At 47.5% G+C, this 18,388-nt stretch overlaps 1 protein-coding gene across 2 annotated transcripts in view; it reads right to left on the minus strand.

Annotated features, from left to right (window-relative positions):
• ANO2 (anoctamin 2) overlaps positions 1–18,388 on the minus strand; it is a 338,080-nt gene that overhangs the window by 77,733 nt on the left and 241,959 nt on the right. For both annotated transcript variants that reach the window (XR_010932208.1, XM_067695483.1), the window contains exons 15-16: positions 12,583–12,657; positions 2,220–2,415 (exon numbers count right to left, since the gene is read on the minus strand). Coding sequence is in view for 1 of the 2 variants with exons in the window: in XM_067695483.1 (XP_067551584.1) it covers positions 2,220–2,415; positions 12,583–12,657 (271 nt within the window). In the remaining variant the exon portion in view is untranslated. The remainder of the gene's footprint in view (positions 1–2,219; positions 2,416–12,582; positions 12,658–18,388) is intronic.

Consider the following 18,388-nt stretch of genomic DNA (forward strand, 5'->3'; position numbering starts at 1 on the left):
GACCACCTAGAGGGGCGGGATAGGGAGGGTGGGAGCGAGACGCAAGAGGGAGGGGATATGGGGATATATGTATACGTATAGCTGATTCACCTTGCTATACAGCAGAAACACACACACCATTGTAAAGCAATGATACTCCATAAAGATGTTAAACAAACAAACAACCCACAGCGTGTCAGGCTGGGAGCTGTTCAGGGGATGGAGGGCATTTCTTTGCACTCCTGCCTTTCCCCCATGCGAAGGGAGTGCGATTAGCTGTAATCCCCTGCTTTGTCTTCCCACCTCACTCCCTTCTCCTCCCGGGTGAGAGAAGGGGAAGAGCTTAGCCCATTGGTGTGGAAGGTAACACGGGCATCTGCTCTGTCCTTTTGTGGGAAGCAAACGGCCTGCAGGAGGGGCTCTTCTGAGTCCCGTGCCCAACCCGCTCCAATGTCCTAAGAACTGCAGGACTGCCCTGCCCACTGCTGCCTGCCAGTCTGTCTGGATTCTGGATTAGGAAGCCTATTGGGCTCTCCTGCTAAGGTGCTTCCTCCAATGCAGCCTCTTCCAGCTTTAAAGGCGAAATCTCAGCTTTGGCCTCCATCTGCCTTTGCCTTACTTCTCAGCTGGTTCAGTAACCAGGCCAGTGAGACGGTACTCTTTACTGGGTACCCCTTTGAACTTCAGCAAATACTTTTCCACTGTCTGTGAAAATAAACAGTGTCCTCAGCCTGACGTTCAAGGTCCTCCACAAAACCTCTGGGCTCAGCCAACTCCCCGGGCCCAGTTCCCCACCATGCTGTGCCCTGGCCAAGCCAGGACCCTCGAGCACCACCGCATGGGCTCCCCGGGCATCCTGGACACGCTTCGTGTTCTCTTCCACCTTCTGAGCTCTGCTCCTTTGGCTCCTGGATTTCAGACCCCCCAATTTTACCCATCGTACCAGCCCAGCCCACACTCCACCTCTCCCTGCGCCTTTCCTGACCCTGATGGGTCAGATCCCAGCCTTCAGTGACGGATTTCTCATTGTTTCCTCTGCCGGGAGCCCTCCTCTCCTCCTGCCCAGCCCCTCCTCCCCACGCACATGGCTGACATCCATGCCCGTTTATTTCCGAGCTCTCCCACTGGATGCCCTCACCCGGAGCCTCTCCTGAGCCCCCAGGGGTGTGGGCTGCTCGTCCTAAGTGCTTCCATGGAATCCTGTATCCCAGCAAACACACTGAAGTGGAATTCTCTGCTCACTTTTCTTAAGAAACGTATGAAGGAACACAGATAACACTTCTATATAAACATGCACATGCCCAAAGATGGCGGAACGGCCAGATGGTAGATCGCTTACATCCACACAGAAACCAAAGTCAGGGCCCACCGTGAGTAGCAGCCACGCCAGGGAAGGCACTGAAAGAGTCACTGGCATTAGTGAAACCTTTCCTGATTCTCTGAGCCTCCAGGAAAGGCTCTCTTGAAGAGGGGTTACCCTGTCAAGTGTCCGCTTCCAACTGGTTAGTACAGTAAAGACATCACATCATTAATTCAACTCCCCGGGGGTGAGTGAGAGGCTGGGCTGCTGGTCCCTGGATTCAGCGAGGGAAAGAGATGCCTCCAGGCCACCCAGGACAAAGGCAGTGAGCAAACAGTCTCGCCCTCCACCCCGACCTCTAAGAAGCACAAGTGCCAGAAAGTGGTGCTCAAGCAACGGCAGCCTGTGGCTCAAATGACACGTCTGAATATTGAGGCCACGACATTTTTCTCACTGGCTGGAAGCTTGGGAAGCCTGATACACCTCTCTGAAGCCTGCTCAGGGCCTGGGGAATGCGTGGATTTGCTGGGACCTCTGACAACATGGGGATAGATAAGACCCTCTTGGGCTCAAGTGTCAAGAGCCTTTCCCAACTTTATAAACACTGCTGGGAAAATGAGGAGAACTGAAACTCTGCCTTTTTTTAGCAGGAAGTGTTGAACACCTCTTGCTTCTAGGCTGAGCTAAAAAGAACTGACCCCATGATTAATCTTGGGGGATAACAAGGCCATCAACCTGGGCTATTGATCGAGAATGTTCCAGGAAGGATTCCTGCCAGGGCGGAGGCCCTACAAGGACACACCCTGCACCTCCTCATTTCTCCAAGTGCACTGGACTTCCTTTTTCTTATGTTGGGTCATTGGCACCAAAAACCCTGCACACACTGAACTGACCACCTCAAGGGGGCCCGGGGCAAACATGCAACGTGGTGACACGGTACCGATTTTGGTGAGCCACTTGGCCACGGCACCGTAAATCTCATCCAGGATGAGGATGACCACGAGGTTGATGATGACCGCCGTGGCCGTCACAGTCACCCGGACGTTGGAGCGTGTGGCCTTGTTGAGCGACAGAGCAGCAGCAGTTGTGATGCGATAGACAATGACCCCGAAGACAATGGAGAACGTCAGGGCAATCTGTTTGGGAAAACAGGGAGAGTAGTCACACGTCAGCGGACAGCAGTTACTGCCCACCTATTACCTGAGTCTGCTACGTCGGGTGCTATTAGTCTGGAATCCACTGGTGGGCAACAAGGCACTGCCAACCTCGGAACTCATGCAAATTCCCGGTATGGGGGCATTTTCCAGGGGAGAATGTCTTTCATGTTTATCAGATTCCAAATGGCCTATAACACACACCCACAAACTAAGGTTACCACTGGGGTTGGGGAAAACAGAGGTAGGGAAAATAAAGGGTTATTATGGGATTCTATGAAATCACGTATGCTAACACACATATATAGAATTTAAGAAAAAAAATGTCATGAAGAACCTAGGGGTAAGACAGGAATAAAGACACAGACCTACTAGAGAATGGACTTGAGGATATGGGGAGGGGGAAGGGTAAGCTGTGACAAAGCGAGAGAGAGGCATGGACATATATACACTACCAAACGTAAGGTAGATAGCTAGTGGGAAGCAGCCGCATAGCACAGGGAGATCAGCTCGGTGCTTGTGACTGCCTGGAGGGGTGGGATAGGGAGGGTGGGAGGGAGGGAGACGCAAGCGGGAAGAGATATAGGAACATATGTATATGTATAACTGATTCACTTTGTTATAAAGCAGAAACTAACACACCATTGTAAAGCAATTATACTCCAATAAAGATGTAAAAAAAAAAAGTGTGAAACTTCTGAAAATTGTAAAGCACCACAGAATTTAAAGAGTCTTTCATTCAATTACAAAAAAGTGTAAAACCTGTTTAGAAGTCTTATAAAAACTAATATCTAAAAAAGTAAAAAAAAAAAAAGAGAAACTACGACTGAAACGCTGGTAGTGTGTGCGGCACAATGTGGTGTGATTTCTTTCATTAGGGAGCTTTCAATCTACTATGGGGATAAGTTCAACCAGAGTAAATAGTAAATAATGCAGTCGTGTCAAATGAGGAGTGTAGTTGTGAACAGGACTGAGTACAGAGGGGCTCAGGGAAGAGTTTGTGGAGCTAGTGGATTTCAGCTGGGCCTTCCATGAAAGGCAATAGGGAGCCCTTGAAGATGTTTGAGCTGGGAAGGGTTAGGGTCAGAGCTTGGTGGGGTGGGTGCAGGAAGGCTGCCCAAAGGAGAAAAAAGGGAAAGAAAGCCCAAGCAAGACTTTTAGACTCTCAGTTCTCAGGGTGAATAAAGCATGGCTCTGAGGTTTCTCTACCAGGGGAGCACTCAGGTTTCTCACTGGCACAGCGATCTCTGGCTCTATCCTTACAAGGCAAGTTTACCAGCCCCTTGACCTCGAGGGCCAGCCCCATTTCCTTTTTCCAGAGCCTAAGAATAATAAGGTGCTCTCCCAGAGACCAGCTCCCTTTCCCCTCCCACCACAGTGGAGGAAGGGCCATTTCCACGGAGCAAAAGGATTTGAGGAGAAGACAGTGCCCGCAAGAGGGCTGAGTGCGAAGGGCAAGGTGTGCGACCTGCTCAGAGCAAAAAGTTCTAACGCGTTTCTGTCCAGCGGAGTCTTCTTTCTTAGCATTCTTTCTGCAGGAAAGGAAAGATTCAGGTCACATTTCTTCTGGGGGTGGGTGCTGGCTGTGGAGGACTAAACGGAAAACATGGGGAGAGAATGGGGCAGGTGAAAGGTTCCTCTGAAAAAACACACTGTCCTGGATGACAGGCGTCCCCTCCCTAGAAAAAAGGGAAGGGAAGGGGAGGCGTGGTGAGGGGACTCTGGCTAGGCAGTGCTTTGCAATCAGTGTGAATGACACTCCAGTAGGCTGTGATGGGAAATGGGTTGCAGATGTGTCCCTCTGTGGAAGTCTTCGGACCTCTTGGGGTGCTGGTGGCAGCCTCAGCAGTGTGTCCCCACGTGCTTCACAAACGTTAGTGCTTGCCTTGTGGCCACAGTGAGAAAAAGAAACCCTAGGTAAGAAAGCAGCCTCCAGGTAGAGGGTGTGTGTGTGTGTGTGTGTGTGTGTGTGTGTGTGTGTGTGTGTGTGTGTGTGTGTGTGTGTGTGTGTGTGTGTGTGTGTGTGTGTGTGTGTGCGCGCGCGCGCGCGCGTCAGTCAGGGCAGACGAGAGGTTAGATGGGAAAAACACTCCGTGGGGAGGCCCCTCCTTTGATGGGGGTGCAGGTGGGCGCAGCAGAACCCCAGCCTCCAGGACCGGGGAGGGATGACTACCATGGACGTGGGGAAACCTGGACATGACACCACCGCCCTCCAACAATGTAGACATTGCACTTCCCTGTCCTCTGGGATTGTCACTGCCGGACAGTATGGGCCTGGAAAATGTGGTGTGAGATTCTTTTCCCCCCAAATCGTTTTTGCAGTGAAGGTCAGTGATGGAAGTATTGATGCGGGGCGTGCCAGGGCATCGAAGAGCGACTGTGTGTGTGTCTATCTGGGGTTGGGTGTTGGGGGATGACTGGGGAAAACAACGATGCCAGAAACATCCCTTGCCTTGGGGTTCAGCGTGTGGGGAGAAGATCAGCTTCTATCCTCCTTCTCTGAGAGGGCAAGCTGGGGTAAGAACACGCCTCCCCGCCACTCAGAGTGTGATTTGGACCTGCTGCCTCAGCTGGGAGCTTGAGAAACAGGCCGAATGGCAAGCAGTCTAGACGTACTGACTCAGAATCTGCAATTTAACAAGATTCCTGTTCTTCTAGAGGCACTGCTCCACTCACTCAGGGAAGCCCTTTCCCCATCCCCACCCGCCCCCTGGCTCCACCTCCATGCCCCTCCCCAGCCCTCAGATGCTGGGCTCTGCCATCCTAACTTCTCTGATCTTGATTTTCCATCCCATTATAGAAATCCACTTCTGAACCGCTCCTTTGGTGTTTCCCACAAGCACCTCAAGGTTCACAGTTTTCAAGCCAGAAGAGCTTGGAGAGCGCCGACCCAGTCCCAGGACCATTTTGCAGATGTGGAAACAGGCGTGGAAAGTGAAGCGATTTGCTCAAGGTCACAAGGCACAGACTACAACCCTAGCCTCCTAGATCACTGTAGGAATTAAAGGGTTTTAGCATTTAGGGGTCATCCACGTCCAGCCTTTGATCTCATGTACAAGGAAACTGAGGCCCAAGAAGCAGCAATGGGATTGGTCCAAGGTCCGGGTGGTACATGGCAAAGCCAAGATACTCGTGGTCATAACATCATCATCAACAACAGCTAATCCACGTGTGCTCTCTTGATGTCATGATTCGAGCCATACCCGCACTAGCATGAATCCCTACAACAATCACGCGAGATATGCCTTTTGCAGATGCGGTTCAGTGCCATCCGGGATTTGAACCCTGCTCTATGGCCGCAAGGTCGACAATCCCACCCTGACGTTAGAACCCAGGTCTTTTGGCACCAAGCCCAGTACTACTTCCATCACTTTGGCTGTATTATTGATTTTGTTTATTAAATTCAACAAATATTTTCTGACCACTTACTGTGGTGCAATAAGTGTGTTTCATGTATGTGATCAGGTCCCCCAACTAAGCCAACAGGGGGGACTGGTCTTCTACTATACTCTGTGCCTCACGCCAGTGCAGAGAGGTGCCTTCTGTGTGGAACCTGTTTGGTAAAGACTTGCCGACCCTCAGCTCTGGGCAATCTCACCCCCCTGCACTTGGTCACCTGCGCCATGGCCTCTGTGGTTCTTGGTGGGTTCTTCTTTTATATACAACTGTTAAAAGTTACTTTCCATTTACAGTTATTACAAAACATTGGCTATATCCCCTGGGTTGACAATACATTCTTGTGGCACTCGCTGTTCGAATCCCATAGCTTTACTTGGGGACACAGCCAAATTGCAGTGGAAGTCAGGCTACAGAGTCCAGAGCCCTAATTTCACACTGTGAGAGCTGGTCTGGTCCCTACCCTCCAGGACTTGCATTCTGAGGAAACCTTGCACACAGACAGCAAGGGTGAGCCTAGTAGCAGCTGGACAGAGTGACGGGCCTCAGTTCAGGAGCTTCTAGAATGTTCTGGGCACAGAGCAGGCGGATTAGTCAGAGAAAACGTCACAGAAGAAGCTGTGGGACCATTTCCTATGGGAAGGCTTGGAGGAGAGAATAAGCAGGAGCAAGTAGAAGGCACAGGGCAGAGCAACCCCTGCTGCACCAGTGGGAGAGCGGCCCGGTTGAGTGCACAGCCCATAGTAGTAAATCAATTTGAAAAAACACAGGCACCAACAACGCCATCATTGACATACCAAGTTGTCTCTGGCACCTGCTTAATTAATTTATTTTCTCATGCAGTCATTCATGAAACATGTCTTGAGCCCCTACTGTGTGCCAGTTACTGTTCTGGGTATCAGGGATACAGTAGCGAACAAAACAGAAATTTCTGCCCTCGTGACCTCCTAGTGGGGAAAGACAGACAAACTCATAAGCAGGTAACAAAGACAGTATGTCAGATGCGATCAATACTCTAGAAACAAATAAAGCAAAACAGGAGCATCGAGGTAGGTTGCAACTTAAAACAGGGTGGGGTCAGGAAAGGCATAGGTGAGAAGGTGACATGTCAGCAAGGACCTAAAGGAGGAAATCGGAGAGCCGGGGGTTCAGGCAGGGGGTGGCTGAAGCAGTGAGCGAAAGGGGAGAGTGGGAGTGGAAGGTGGGTGTTGGAGGGGAGGGGAGGATCTGTAGTATAAGGATGTCGGCTTCTACTCTTCATGAGATGGGAAGCCTTTAGAGAGTTTTCAGCAGAGTAACGTGACTTATTTGAGAAAGATCAACAGGCTGATGATCTGTCGGGGGACAGCGTAACCGACAGGCAGACGAGTTAGGAGATCACTGTGATAGTCCAGGTGATGGAGGAGGGTTTCTGATGGCTGGTTCCCGAGATACAAACAGAAGTCAATGACTGTCTTGGGCGTGGGAGTAGAGCTCAGGCACCCAGCTCTAGAGGCAGGACATTGCCTCTGGTAATCCCCTCCCACATAAAAAGAAAACAAAAAGAGGGTTAATTCAAAAAGGAAAGAAACTTTAGCTCAACACACTGGGTTGGAGAAGAAAGAGAAAAGGCATCTTTGTCCATCCTGGCCTCTCCCACGGGTGAGGAAGAGGAACACTGCACTGGGCTCTTCTTTGCTCTTGTCACCCCATGAAAAATACCCCCAACTGACAACAGACTGGCATCGCTAAAACCCTCCTCATGGTCGTGGTCCTGGCATCTTCTGCCAAGGTTTCATCACAGGGGGTGAAGGAGGAAATGATATCGGATACTCAAGTTCCTTGCCATAGATGCCTTTGACTAATTCCATAACAAAAAACACTCTTTTATAAACACCATCCTGACTCCTTTATCTCAGATTCCACACCTTGTTCTAGGGAAATGCCAAGCCCCTTTCTCGAGAAGACTGGGTTTTTTAAACAGTGAAAAAAAAAGAAATGGGAAAAAGTTAGTGTAAAATAAGGATTTTTAAAATATCAAATTGGTGGGGGACTATATCATTTATTGCCTAACCTGGAATACTTCTGAAAGTAGAAAGGAACGCTAGTCATGATGATCTCAGTCAACAAGCCTAGGCCAGGTCTAGTCCAGAGCACCTGCCTGCACGAGGTGATCTTCCTACCACTGTACTCCCATTCCCAGCACCTGCCGGCTACATATAGCTGGGGGACCCCAGGCAGAGTGGGGGACCCCTCAATGAGTTCTTGATTCTGATACACAATCACCTGTTGGTATCAAGATTTGGACTTAGGCGGGGTTGTGAAACGGAAGATAAGAGATAATCATTTATTATCTCTGAACGACACAAAAAAATTTTCCCACCCTCGAGTCTAGCTTTAGAAGGTCTCCATGGAATTTTTTAAAAATATCGATTTATTTTTTTGGTCACGTCATGCGGCATGGGGGAATCTTAGTTCCCCTACCAGGGACCGAACCCATGCCCCCTGTAGTGGAAGCATGGAGTCTTATACACTGGACTGCCAGGGAAGCCCCATCCATGGAATTTTTTAAAAATTAGAACGTTGGGCTTCCCTGGTGGCTCAGTGGTTGAGAGTCCGCCTGCAGACGCAGGGGACACGGGTTCGTTCCCTGGTCCAGGAAGATCCCACATGCCGCAGAGCGGTCGGGCCCGTGAGTCATGGCCGCTGAGCCTGCGCGTCCAGAGCCTGTGCTCCGCAACGGGAGAGGCCACAACAGTGAGAGACCCGCGTACCGCAAAAAAAAAAAAAGAACATTGAGGGGATACCCCTCCACTGACCTGATTTTCAGTGTTTGTCAATAGTGATGTCTACTTGTTGTAGACAGTGATCATGATGATGGCCTTCTCTCAGGCAGTAGATAAGCTTCTATTTTCAATCCTCTCCCTCCCAGACCTATCAGTGGCATCTGACACAAGTGATGGCCCTCCCCTTGCAGTACCTTCTTGGCTTCGGGGACCCTCCCCTCTCCCCTGGCTCTTCCTCTTCAACCTTCTCTTTTGGCTCTTCCTCGTGCTCCCAAATTTTCACATTACAGCATCTTGGGACTCAGTCCTTGGCCCTTTTCTCTATCTCTCCTCACTCCCCTGGGGCTCTCATACAATCTCATGGCTTTAAGTACCATCTCTACCATCTGATTAGGGCTCCAGCCTGGACATCTCCTCTGAACTCCAGCTTTATAGCCATCATGCAGGCAGCTCTGGGATTCCTAGGGATAACTCTAGCCTCTGGAAGATAACAACCTCAGAGTCATCCTTGACTTTCCTCTGTTTTACATCCCGTGATGAAATTCTTTGGGGTCTACTTTTTCTGCACTTACATGCATTGTCATTTGTGTGGATCTGACTCTCGATTTTCTGTTTTGTTCTATGGGGTCTAATTCCCTATTTCCCCTCCACCACATTGTCATACTTATTATTGTTTTATAATAAGTTTCTGTTTGGTAGAGCACCATATCCCTGCTGATTCTTCTTCAAGAGTGTCTTGACTCTTCCTAGCCTTTGCTCTTCCATATACATCATTAAGGAGACAAGGACCTTAGAACATGATTGCTCTATTTATTGCCCACCCAACTTACAGATTAGTGATGTGTATAGTTTAAATTCGACCTTATCTTTGATCCCATGAGGCGCCATCATTACCGTTTTCACAGTCGAGGTTCATACAGATTCTCCCACTGATTTATCACTTTGATTATTCTTCATTTCTTTTTAAAACTATGGCTTTCCATACGGGGTCCTATCTGAAGCACATAATTAGAATTCCTTTAGTGAAAGATTCAGTTGGTGGCAAACTCTCAGTTTTTGCCTATAAACATCTTTATTTTATCCTCATGATATTCCTAAAGGATATTCTTCCTGGGTATAGAATTCTGGAGAAGTAATTGTTTTCTTTTCAGCACATGAAGATAACATGCCATTTCTAATTGCTATGAGAAAGCAATGGTCAATCTAACAGCCTTTTTATTGAAGGTAACTCGTCTTTTGTTTTCTGACTGCATTTGAGATTTCTCTTGTGTCTTACATAGTCTATGATTTCACGATGATGAATCTAGATGTAGATTTATTTTATTTTTTTCTGCTTGGGTTTCATAGGGACTCTTCAGTCTGTGGGTTGGAATTCTGTAGCAGATTAGGAAACCATCAGTCACTATATTTCATTCATTAACTTTTCTCTTTCCTCTTTGTCCAGTATTGAAATGCAACGTATGTTAAGTCTCATTCTACCAATATTTCCAAATCTCTTAATTTCTCTTCTCTATATTTTATTTTTTGCCTCCCCATGCTGCATTATGGATAATTTCTTCTAACCTATACTGCAGTTCACAAATTCTCTTCAGCTGTGTCTTGTTTGTTGTTTTATATAAATGTACATTATAATACATAGAACATTCATATACGTGTAGAATGTATTATATATTCATACATATGTATTTCATATTCATGTATTTATTTCTAGCAGATTTATTGGTTGGTTTTCAAATCTTCTAAGCTGTTTTTTTCAATAGTTTCTTATTCTTTGCAGATTTTTCAAGCTTGATGTTTTAACCTGTAACTGGTATTTCCAATATCTTTCGTCTTTGCTGTCCTCATTGTTCTTTCTCAAGGTGCTTTAGCTTCTTGTGTAATTGGTTGTATTCTCTTCGTTGCCCTTGAAAATTCTTTTGGGGGATTTCTTGAGACCTACCATGAATCTGCCTTCCTCCAGAGAGAACTTGTATTTGCTTCTCCTGGGCACCTGGGAGCACTGCTAGTTCCAGACCAAGTCCACAACCTGAGGTTCCCGATCCTCTCCTGTGATGAACCAAGCTGTAAATCCACCATGAGGACTGCCCACAGCCACTTCTTGGGGACAGGGCGTTTGTTTCCCCTTTTCTCCCTATTCTACTTAGAAAATACCAATTTTCTCTGAAGTCCCAAAGTTGGGGGCAGGGTGTGGCTAGTTATTCATCTTCATTCTGAGAGTGTAGCCCTTTGGTGTTCCAATTTCATTTGGTGAGGACTTCCTGCTAGAAGCTCTCTTTGAGCCAGTCATACCCCCTGATTTCCATCCTCCTTGCCCCATAAAGACCACCAAAGCCCAAGCTCAAATTCGCCTAGATGGGAAACTGTTCTCAAGGTAAAAGCAGCATTAGTGCCCAGATACTTGTTTCCTTGGTCCCATTTTCCTTTAGAGTTCAGTCTAGTATTCCTGACTATCCTGTCAGTCCTTCAAGCTTTAAGAAGATTGAAAAATATATTTATCCACAATATTTTGCTACTTTCAGCAAGACGGGACGCTACAAATATCCTAACCTACCACTGCTGGAGACGGAAGCCTGTTTTACTTATCTGTTTCCTTATTTACGCACGTGTTTGTTATCTGTCAACTCCTTAAGGGACAGATTATTTTAGTTTAGTTTCTACTCTATGCCCAATGCCTAAGAATAGTGTCAAGCACATAGCTGGCACCCATGAAATAGTTTCTGAATGAATGAATAAACTCTTTGACAACATTATGCATATTGTGGGAGGCTTGGAAGTGCTAAATTAAACTTTATGCCATTCCAGCTTAACACACTGCAACTCACCACATATTCTTGAATAAATTCCACTCTTCTTAGGCAATAAGGAGATCGCACGTGTGGGCTTCTAAGCCCTGGCAAGGCACCCAGCACCTCTGCACTTCAGAAGTGTTGAAGCAGATGGTGCCCACGCATCTTTCACTTTTTAAACTTCTGAGATTAGGACACGGTTCCCGTCCTCAATGATCACAATGGCAATAATAATGGAAATAGGAACCTCAGGGCAGGGTCAGTGTTACCTCTGGCCAGTGGGTCCAGAAAATTATTATAATTTCAGCCCCAATTTCTGGAATAAGCAATCCCTCCCCAACCCCACAACTAACGTGTAGTCCTGCTTGGAAATGCTGTAAGGACAGAGGTTCCCATCTCGAATACTAGAAGGAGTCTACCCACAGACAGGGGGCAGGTGTCTTTGTACCCCGAGCTCAGTCCTCTGAGTTTCACCTTCCCAAGGTCTCCTCGCTTCAGTTCCTGTTGTCTCGCCCCTCGTGGCTCCCAGGAATGACTTACTACCACTTCACTGATCAAGTCCAGATATGAATCACAGACCCATTCCTCACCTTCTCTGACACAGTGGAGACCATCTGGGTCTCTCCAAAGGGCTCTTCCCAACTCTCAGGGAGAAGACAGGGAAATAAACACAGCAACTACAGGGAGGCTAAAGAATCAGGCTTACGGAGCCCGAGCCGGCTGTCTTCTGTGCCTTCCAGAAGCTGTTCTTTTCCACCAGCCACCAGGGAGAGCCTGCCTGCAGCTCCAACAGGCTCCCACCATTTCTACAGCCGCCTTCCCTGCACAGGTAAGACCTTCTTCCAAGGTCTCCATCTGCCGCGATGTGGGAGACACCTTCTCACAACCCACCCCTGGAAACTCCATCTTCAAACATCTGTGGTCAAGGCTGGGAAGACAGAGCCCCCTTCCATGGCCACTGAAGGCCACTGACCCTCCCAGGGCTGAGGTTCTGTCTGAGGGAACCACCTTCCCCGCTTCGGGTAACCAAGAGCAGCAATGGCCTGGCTATCACGGGAGATGCTGTCCCTCTAGAAGGACTGTGGCTTCGTCTTCACTAGTCCCTCACCGTCCCCACAGCATAACAGGCTAACACCCCCAGCATTCACACAGCAGGATCCACACGCACACGTCATGAGCAGGTGTTTCCGCCAGGAAATTACCATGAACAAGATGGAGGCGAAGTTCACCAAGTAACCTGGGAGACGATCTTTCCAGGTCAGCTTGTCTTCATCATCCTGGGGAGAAACAGGGGAACAGTGACCATCAGATGCCACAAATATCAGATATAGAATGTCTCTCAATTTTCCATAAATGTGAATATTATTAATCATTCGTCACTCTGTTTAGGTATTTTTCTAGTCTGTGATGCCTTACCCTACACATCAACAACAGCCCTCCTAATTTTGTGATTTTTAGGTAGCCTGGAAAATCTGTGGTGAAAAGAGGACAATATTTGATTTCAGCCTCATACTGGGCTGAAGTTTTAGTTCAACCACTCATCAGCGGTGCGATCTTCGATGTGTCTCTTAACGTTTCTGACCTTCTATTTCTTCATCTGTAAAGTGGTCACACGCGTGAACCCCATCCTGGCTTATGCACAGGATGGTTTTATCTGTTTCATTTTTATTTTAATGAGAAGCAGGTGAAAACAAGAGACAGATGACAGATACAAATGACCACAGGGCAGCATCCTAAAACAGATCATCATTTAAATCAAACATCAACCATTGACCTTAGATCCTAAGTGTATAAATTACCCACAATTCTTGTTGTTCAAAGAACCTGTATGTATTGTCATCTGTTTCCTCCAGAACAACTGTTCTCCCCTGGTCACAAATGCAGACAGTTCAAGATGCAGGTTAGGCTGATGCCTTGCTGTCAGTCTGGCTGAGAACCAGACTGGATCCAGTCCACAGGCTGCTCTCCTTGGGACCGCCATACCCCTGCCCACATCCTCCTTCAGCACCCCCTAAGGACCCTCCTCTGGTAGGGTGATGCCAACAAGGTATGAGTGGTTAAAACCTCTGCCGATTAATATCCACATAATCTTAGCCCAGGCACCTGATTTATCTGAACTGCAGTTCTTTAAAATTATAATTGATACAGTGTCCTGCTGACACTGTATCAATTCAAGGTTGCTGTGGAGACCATCTGAAGCCACGTTGGGGAGGATGCCAGGAGAATGGCAACGCCCTCCATGCTGGCGAGGTCGGGCCCCCTGCATTTCTGTAGCGCGTCTGAATCTAAGTCAGCAAGTGCGAGTTCCAGGGCCTGCTCGGTTTCTCTCTTCCCTCCTCGCCACGATTTCAGAACACACCTGACCTAGCTCTAGCAACAGCGCCATCTAGTCTTTGAAAGCCTGTGCTGTAAGCGAAGGGCCTTCTTGGCCTCGAGGGCTTCTTTCTAAAAATCTCTGTGTGCCCACTGTGTGCAAACCTTAGGGCCAGGCACAGTGGGGAGACAGAGAACAGTGGACATGGTCCCTGCCCCTGGGGGGCTCCCAGTCTAATGAGATGGTGACACCCACGCACCAAAAAAGCTTGCCAGTTTGGGAATCCAGGTTATCCTGGGAGTGAGCCTGCGGGGGATTGGAGGAAAGCAATGGTGTGTCCTTCTCATGGCGTGTCTGGAGCTGAGCACAGGGTTGGGCAGGCTTAAAGGGGGGTGGAAATGAGCGTTAAGGCTGCAGTCATTCGGTAACGAGCGCTTTCATTTACTCGTGATGTCAACAGGGATGCTCAGCTCCTCCTAGACCCTGATAGGATCAGGTCTCCAGACTCTGTGCCCAACAGACTTTCTATCACACAATGAGAACGAGGTCACTGCAGGTCGTGACCATGCACAGGTGGAACTATAAAAACCTATTACTATTAGGACTGAAGTGAGTCTTCCAAAGGAGGCCAAACATCAAAAGGGACTAGCATGCTTTTCTCTTTTCTTCCAGTATTCATTCTTAGTTTCACTCACATTAGTGGTATTTTCCTTTAAGATTTTGATAAGGAAAACTGAAGATGGGCAGGTAGATGATAACTCCGTAGGGAATATGAAAAGAAGTAGAGGGGTGTGTGGTGGAGCTCGTCCCGAGGCCTCTCTCACTACAATTAAGGTTTGGATGACTCTCTGACTCTTTTCCTGCTCTCTGGCCTGGGGATGAGAGGTTCTGCCTCAAAGATCAGCAAACCAGGTGTGCTCAGAAATACCACCGGTGTGGAGGGAAGGGGGAACTCCAGTTACCGGTTCTGTGTCACCAGTTCCTCCCCAGTGGGGCTCCCTGAGTGGCGAGCAGGGCAAGGAGAGGTAAAAAAAAAAAAACCTGTGCTTGGCCCGTGAAATGAGAAATGGAAAGGGAAAGGGCGAGAAAGCAGTCAGTAAGGATGAGTCCAAGCTCAGAGTGGTCCTCAGGGACGAGACGGACAGTCCTGGAAGAAATGGGGGGAAGGGAAATACAAGCAGACAGCAGGAAACATGGCCCCGGATGAAACGGGCTCAGAAAGAAGTACAATCGCAGAGGATGACTAATGAACCCAAGGGAGGGGCCCGGCGGCTGAGATGTTGCAGCTAAGGTTCCCGCCAGGTGTCGTCCACCTTCTTCAGGCCAGGGACCAAGCGGAATGAGGTGTCTTCAGACCAGCCTCTACCCCGCAGTGACAACTCTGTCCTGGAGAATGAGTCTTGGTTCTGTTCTACTCAACGAACGTGGTCTGAGTGCCTGGGATGGGCCAGGCTCTGTGCTGGATGCGGAGGACACAGAGGGGAGAAGTCTCTGCCCTGCCCAGAAGGAGCTCCGTTGCCACCCACAAAACATGGAGAAGGATTTCAGAGCTAATCCTCGTAAGGAAGGTGGCGTCATTATTTTGCATCAAAATGAGGCATAACTAAAAAGCAACTGAATTCGACGTCCTCTCAAAGCAACTATATACATGTTCTGGTATTTGCTGAAAAATCACTCTCCACCCACGTTTACACCAAAGAGCCCTTTTTTCTAGAAGTGATAGCTTCCAACATACACACAGTTCTCCTACATTCAGACACTTTCCAGACACAAGCGCTGAGAGAACACAGAGATTACGGACTGCCTTCCAAGCTCCCGAAGTTACTAGTGAAGATGACAGTGAGTCAAGTGGCCTTTATGTATAATAACTGGCTCTGGTAACAGAAGCTAATTAGAATGTCCAGTCACTGGCACATGAAAGACGTGCAGATACATGGCAAAATACCATCCAGTTAACTACGCTCTGCGTGCAAGTCACATGACCAGTTTATGAGATGGTGGAAGAAAAGTAGACCTTGGGACCAGAACTTCTGAATTCAACTCTTGGTTCTAATACTTACTAGTCAAGTGACCTTGGGAAACTCCCAGAACCTCCATTTCCTCATCTGTAAAGTAATTATATTCCTTATCTGTAGAATGTATAAATGGTAACATCTATTGCACCAAATTGCTATGCGTTTTATATTAATTAACCAACCCTAATTGGGAGGGGCAAGCCAGTGCACCTGCAAACACAGGTAAGCGAGCACTCTCAGCCCCTCCCTCTCCTTTTAACACAGAGATGATAACACTTGTCCCACCGACGTGGCAGAGGTCATGTGCGGTCCCATGGTTGAACGCCTGGGAGAGAGCTTTGTCAACTCTAAGGCTTCACACAAAATTAAGGTCTCATCAGCTTCACGATCATTTCAGAAGCAGGTGGTTAGGAAGCACTCAGCTAATTCACCATTGTTAAGCCATGAGCCTAGCTGTCGTCCATGCTCGCGTCCTTGTCCCTGGACTACGGCTCCCACTTCTGAGTCTCCAAACAGGAAGCAGCACGACGACACTCACATAAAACCACACAAGTGGCCTTTTGACAAACTGAATGGCTGGAAATGCAATCCCTGTGAACGCAGTAGATGAGACAACTATTCAAGCAAACCCCTTGGAGGGCAACCTTGAAAAGTGGCCAATCATCCCTGAGTTGGTATTTTTTTCAATTAAGGTATGAATTTACATATAGTAAAGTTCACCTTTATTAGTGTGCCGTTCTGCGAGTTTTGATAGACACGTATGTACTGTCATGTAACCATGACCACAATCAAGATACAGGACCATCACCCCCTCAATACTGCCCGCATGTCTCTCTGTGGTCCATCACCTCCCTTAATCTCCAGCTCCTGGCAAGCCCTGTTCTCTGTCCCTTTAGCGTTGCCTTTTCCAAAATGTCACGGAAGTAAATTCACACAGTATGGACCCTTCTGAGTCTCACTTGGTGCACTTAGTGCACTCTTCTCACTTAGTGCACTGCACCTGGGATTCACCCCTGCTGCATTCCCAGAAATGTGTCCCTTCTTATGGCTGAGTACTATTTCACTGTATGGACGTGCCATGTTTCATTTAACCACCCTGGCTGACAGATGTTTGGATTGCTTCCAGTTGTTGGCAATTAGGAAGAAAGCTGTTGGAAGTATTTCTGTACTGGTTTTGGTGTGAGTATAGGTTTTAGGGAAATACCAAGTAGTGGAAATGCTGAATCATGGGTTGAGTGTATATCTGGTTTATAAGCAACCGCCAGACTGTTTTCCAAAACGGCTGTGCTATTTTTGCATTTTCACCAGGAACATATGAGAATTCCTTCTTCTACTTTCTTTGCTTTAAATAAACTTTTCTATTTTAGGATAGTTTTAGATTTACAGAAAAGCTTCGAAGACGGTACAGGGTATGTGTGTGAGTGTGTGCATATATGTATGTGTGTGTGTGTGTGTGTGTGTGTGTGTATACACACACACACACTCTGCACCCAGTTTTCCTATTACGTTAGTATGAGTACATTTTTTGCAACCAATGAACCAATTTTGTACATTATTATGAATTAAAGTTCACACTTTATTTGGATTTTCTTAGTTTTCACTTAATATCCCCTTTCTGCTCCAGTCCCATCCAAGAGTCCACATTATATTTAACCACCAAGTCTTCTTAGGCAACTCTAGACTATGACGGCTTCTCAGGCTTTTCTTGTTGTTGATGACCTTGTCATTTTTGAGAAGCATTGGTCACGGATTTTGTAGAATTTTCTTCAATATGGGCTTGTCTGAAGTTTTTCCCCTAATTAGACTGAAGTTACGGGTTTGGGACAGGAAGACCACAGAGGTAAAGTATCATTTTCATCTCATCATATCAAAGGAACAGGCTAGAATATGACCTGTCACTCATGATGTTAACCTTGATCGCTTGGTGGAGGTAAGTGTTCGTCAGGTTTCCCTGCTGTAAAGTTACTCTTTGCCCCCCTTCTCACACTTTACTCTTCAGAAGGAAGTCGCTATGTACAGCCCACATTTAAGGGGTAGCGAGTTATAGCCCACCTCCTTGATGGGGTAGTATCTGCAGATTCCCCCAAGCTTTTAATCCAGATTTTTATAACATTTTAGATTTACTTAAAGCAGGGCTGTAGAAAAGAGATGCTCAGTTACACCAATGTTAAACCAATGCAGGCTGCTCTGAACTCAGTAAAGGACAATGAAGACGATAAACGCCTACTGCTCAGGAAGCATCATGCCTGGGACAGAACTGGATTTGGGCTTCAAAGGAAACCAGCCATGGTCCTCTTTCTTTGGGGAAGGCTACAAGGGTCAGGAAGCCAAGCACCATCATCATCACCTGCCTTACCCCCTCCAGCTAATAATCAGAGGGTTGTGAATAGTTAGGCTCTGGTTTCCATTAGAACGTTCAGACATTGAGCCTCTGTTCCTGCAAATATTTGGGGGGCAGTATCAAGGAGAGGGAAAAAGGGTGCATTTGGAAATACAAGACCAGGGCTTCATCCCTGTCTCTACCTCTTTATTAGCTGGGAAACCTTGGGCGTATTATCTAATTTCTCTGTGCCCTCATAATCTCATCTTCAATCAGATGACTGGTAAACCTGCCCTACTGAGCACTCAGTGAGTACACGACATGTGTGATAGTACTGGGAAAACTGTAAGTTCTGTATA

The sequence above is a fragment of the Pseudorca crassidens genome, chromosome 11 (genome assembly GCF_039906515.1).
Source record: "Pseudorca crassidens isolate mPseCra1 chromosome 11, mPseCra1.hap1, whole genome shotgun sequence".
In the NCBI taxonomy this organism is placed as follows: domain Eukaryota; kingdom Metazoa; phylum Chordata; class Mammalia; order Artiodactyla; family Delphinidae; genus Pseudorca; species Pseudorca crassidens.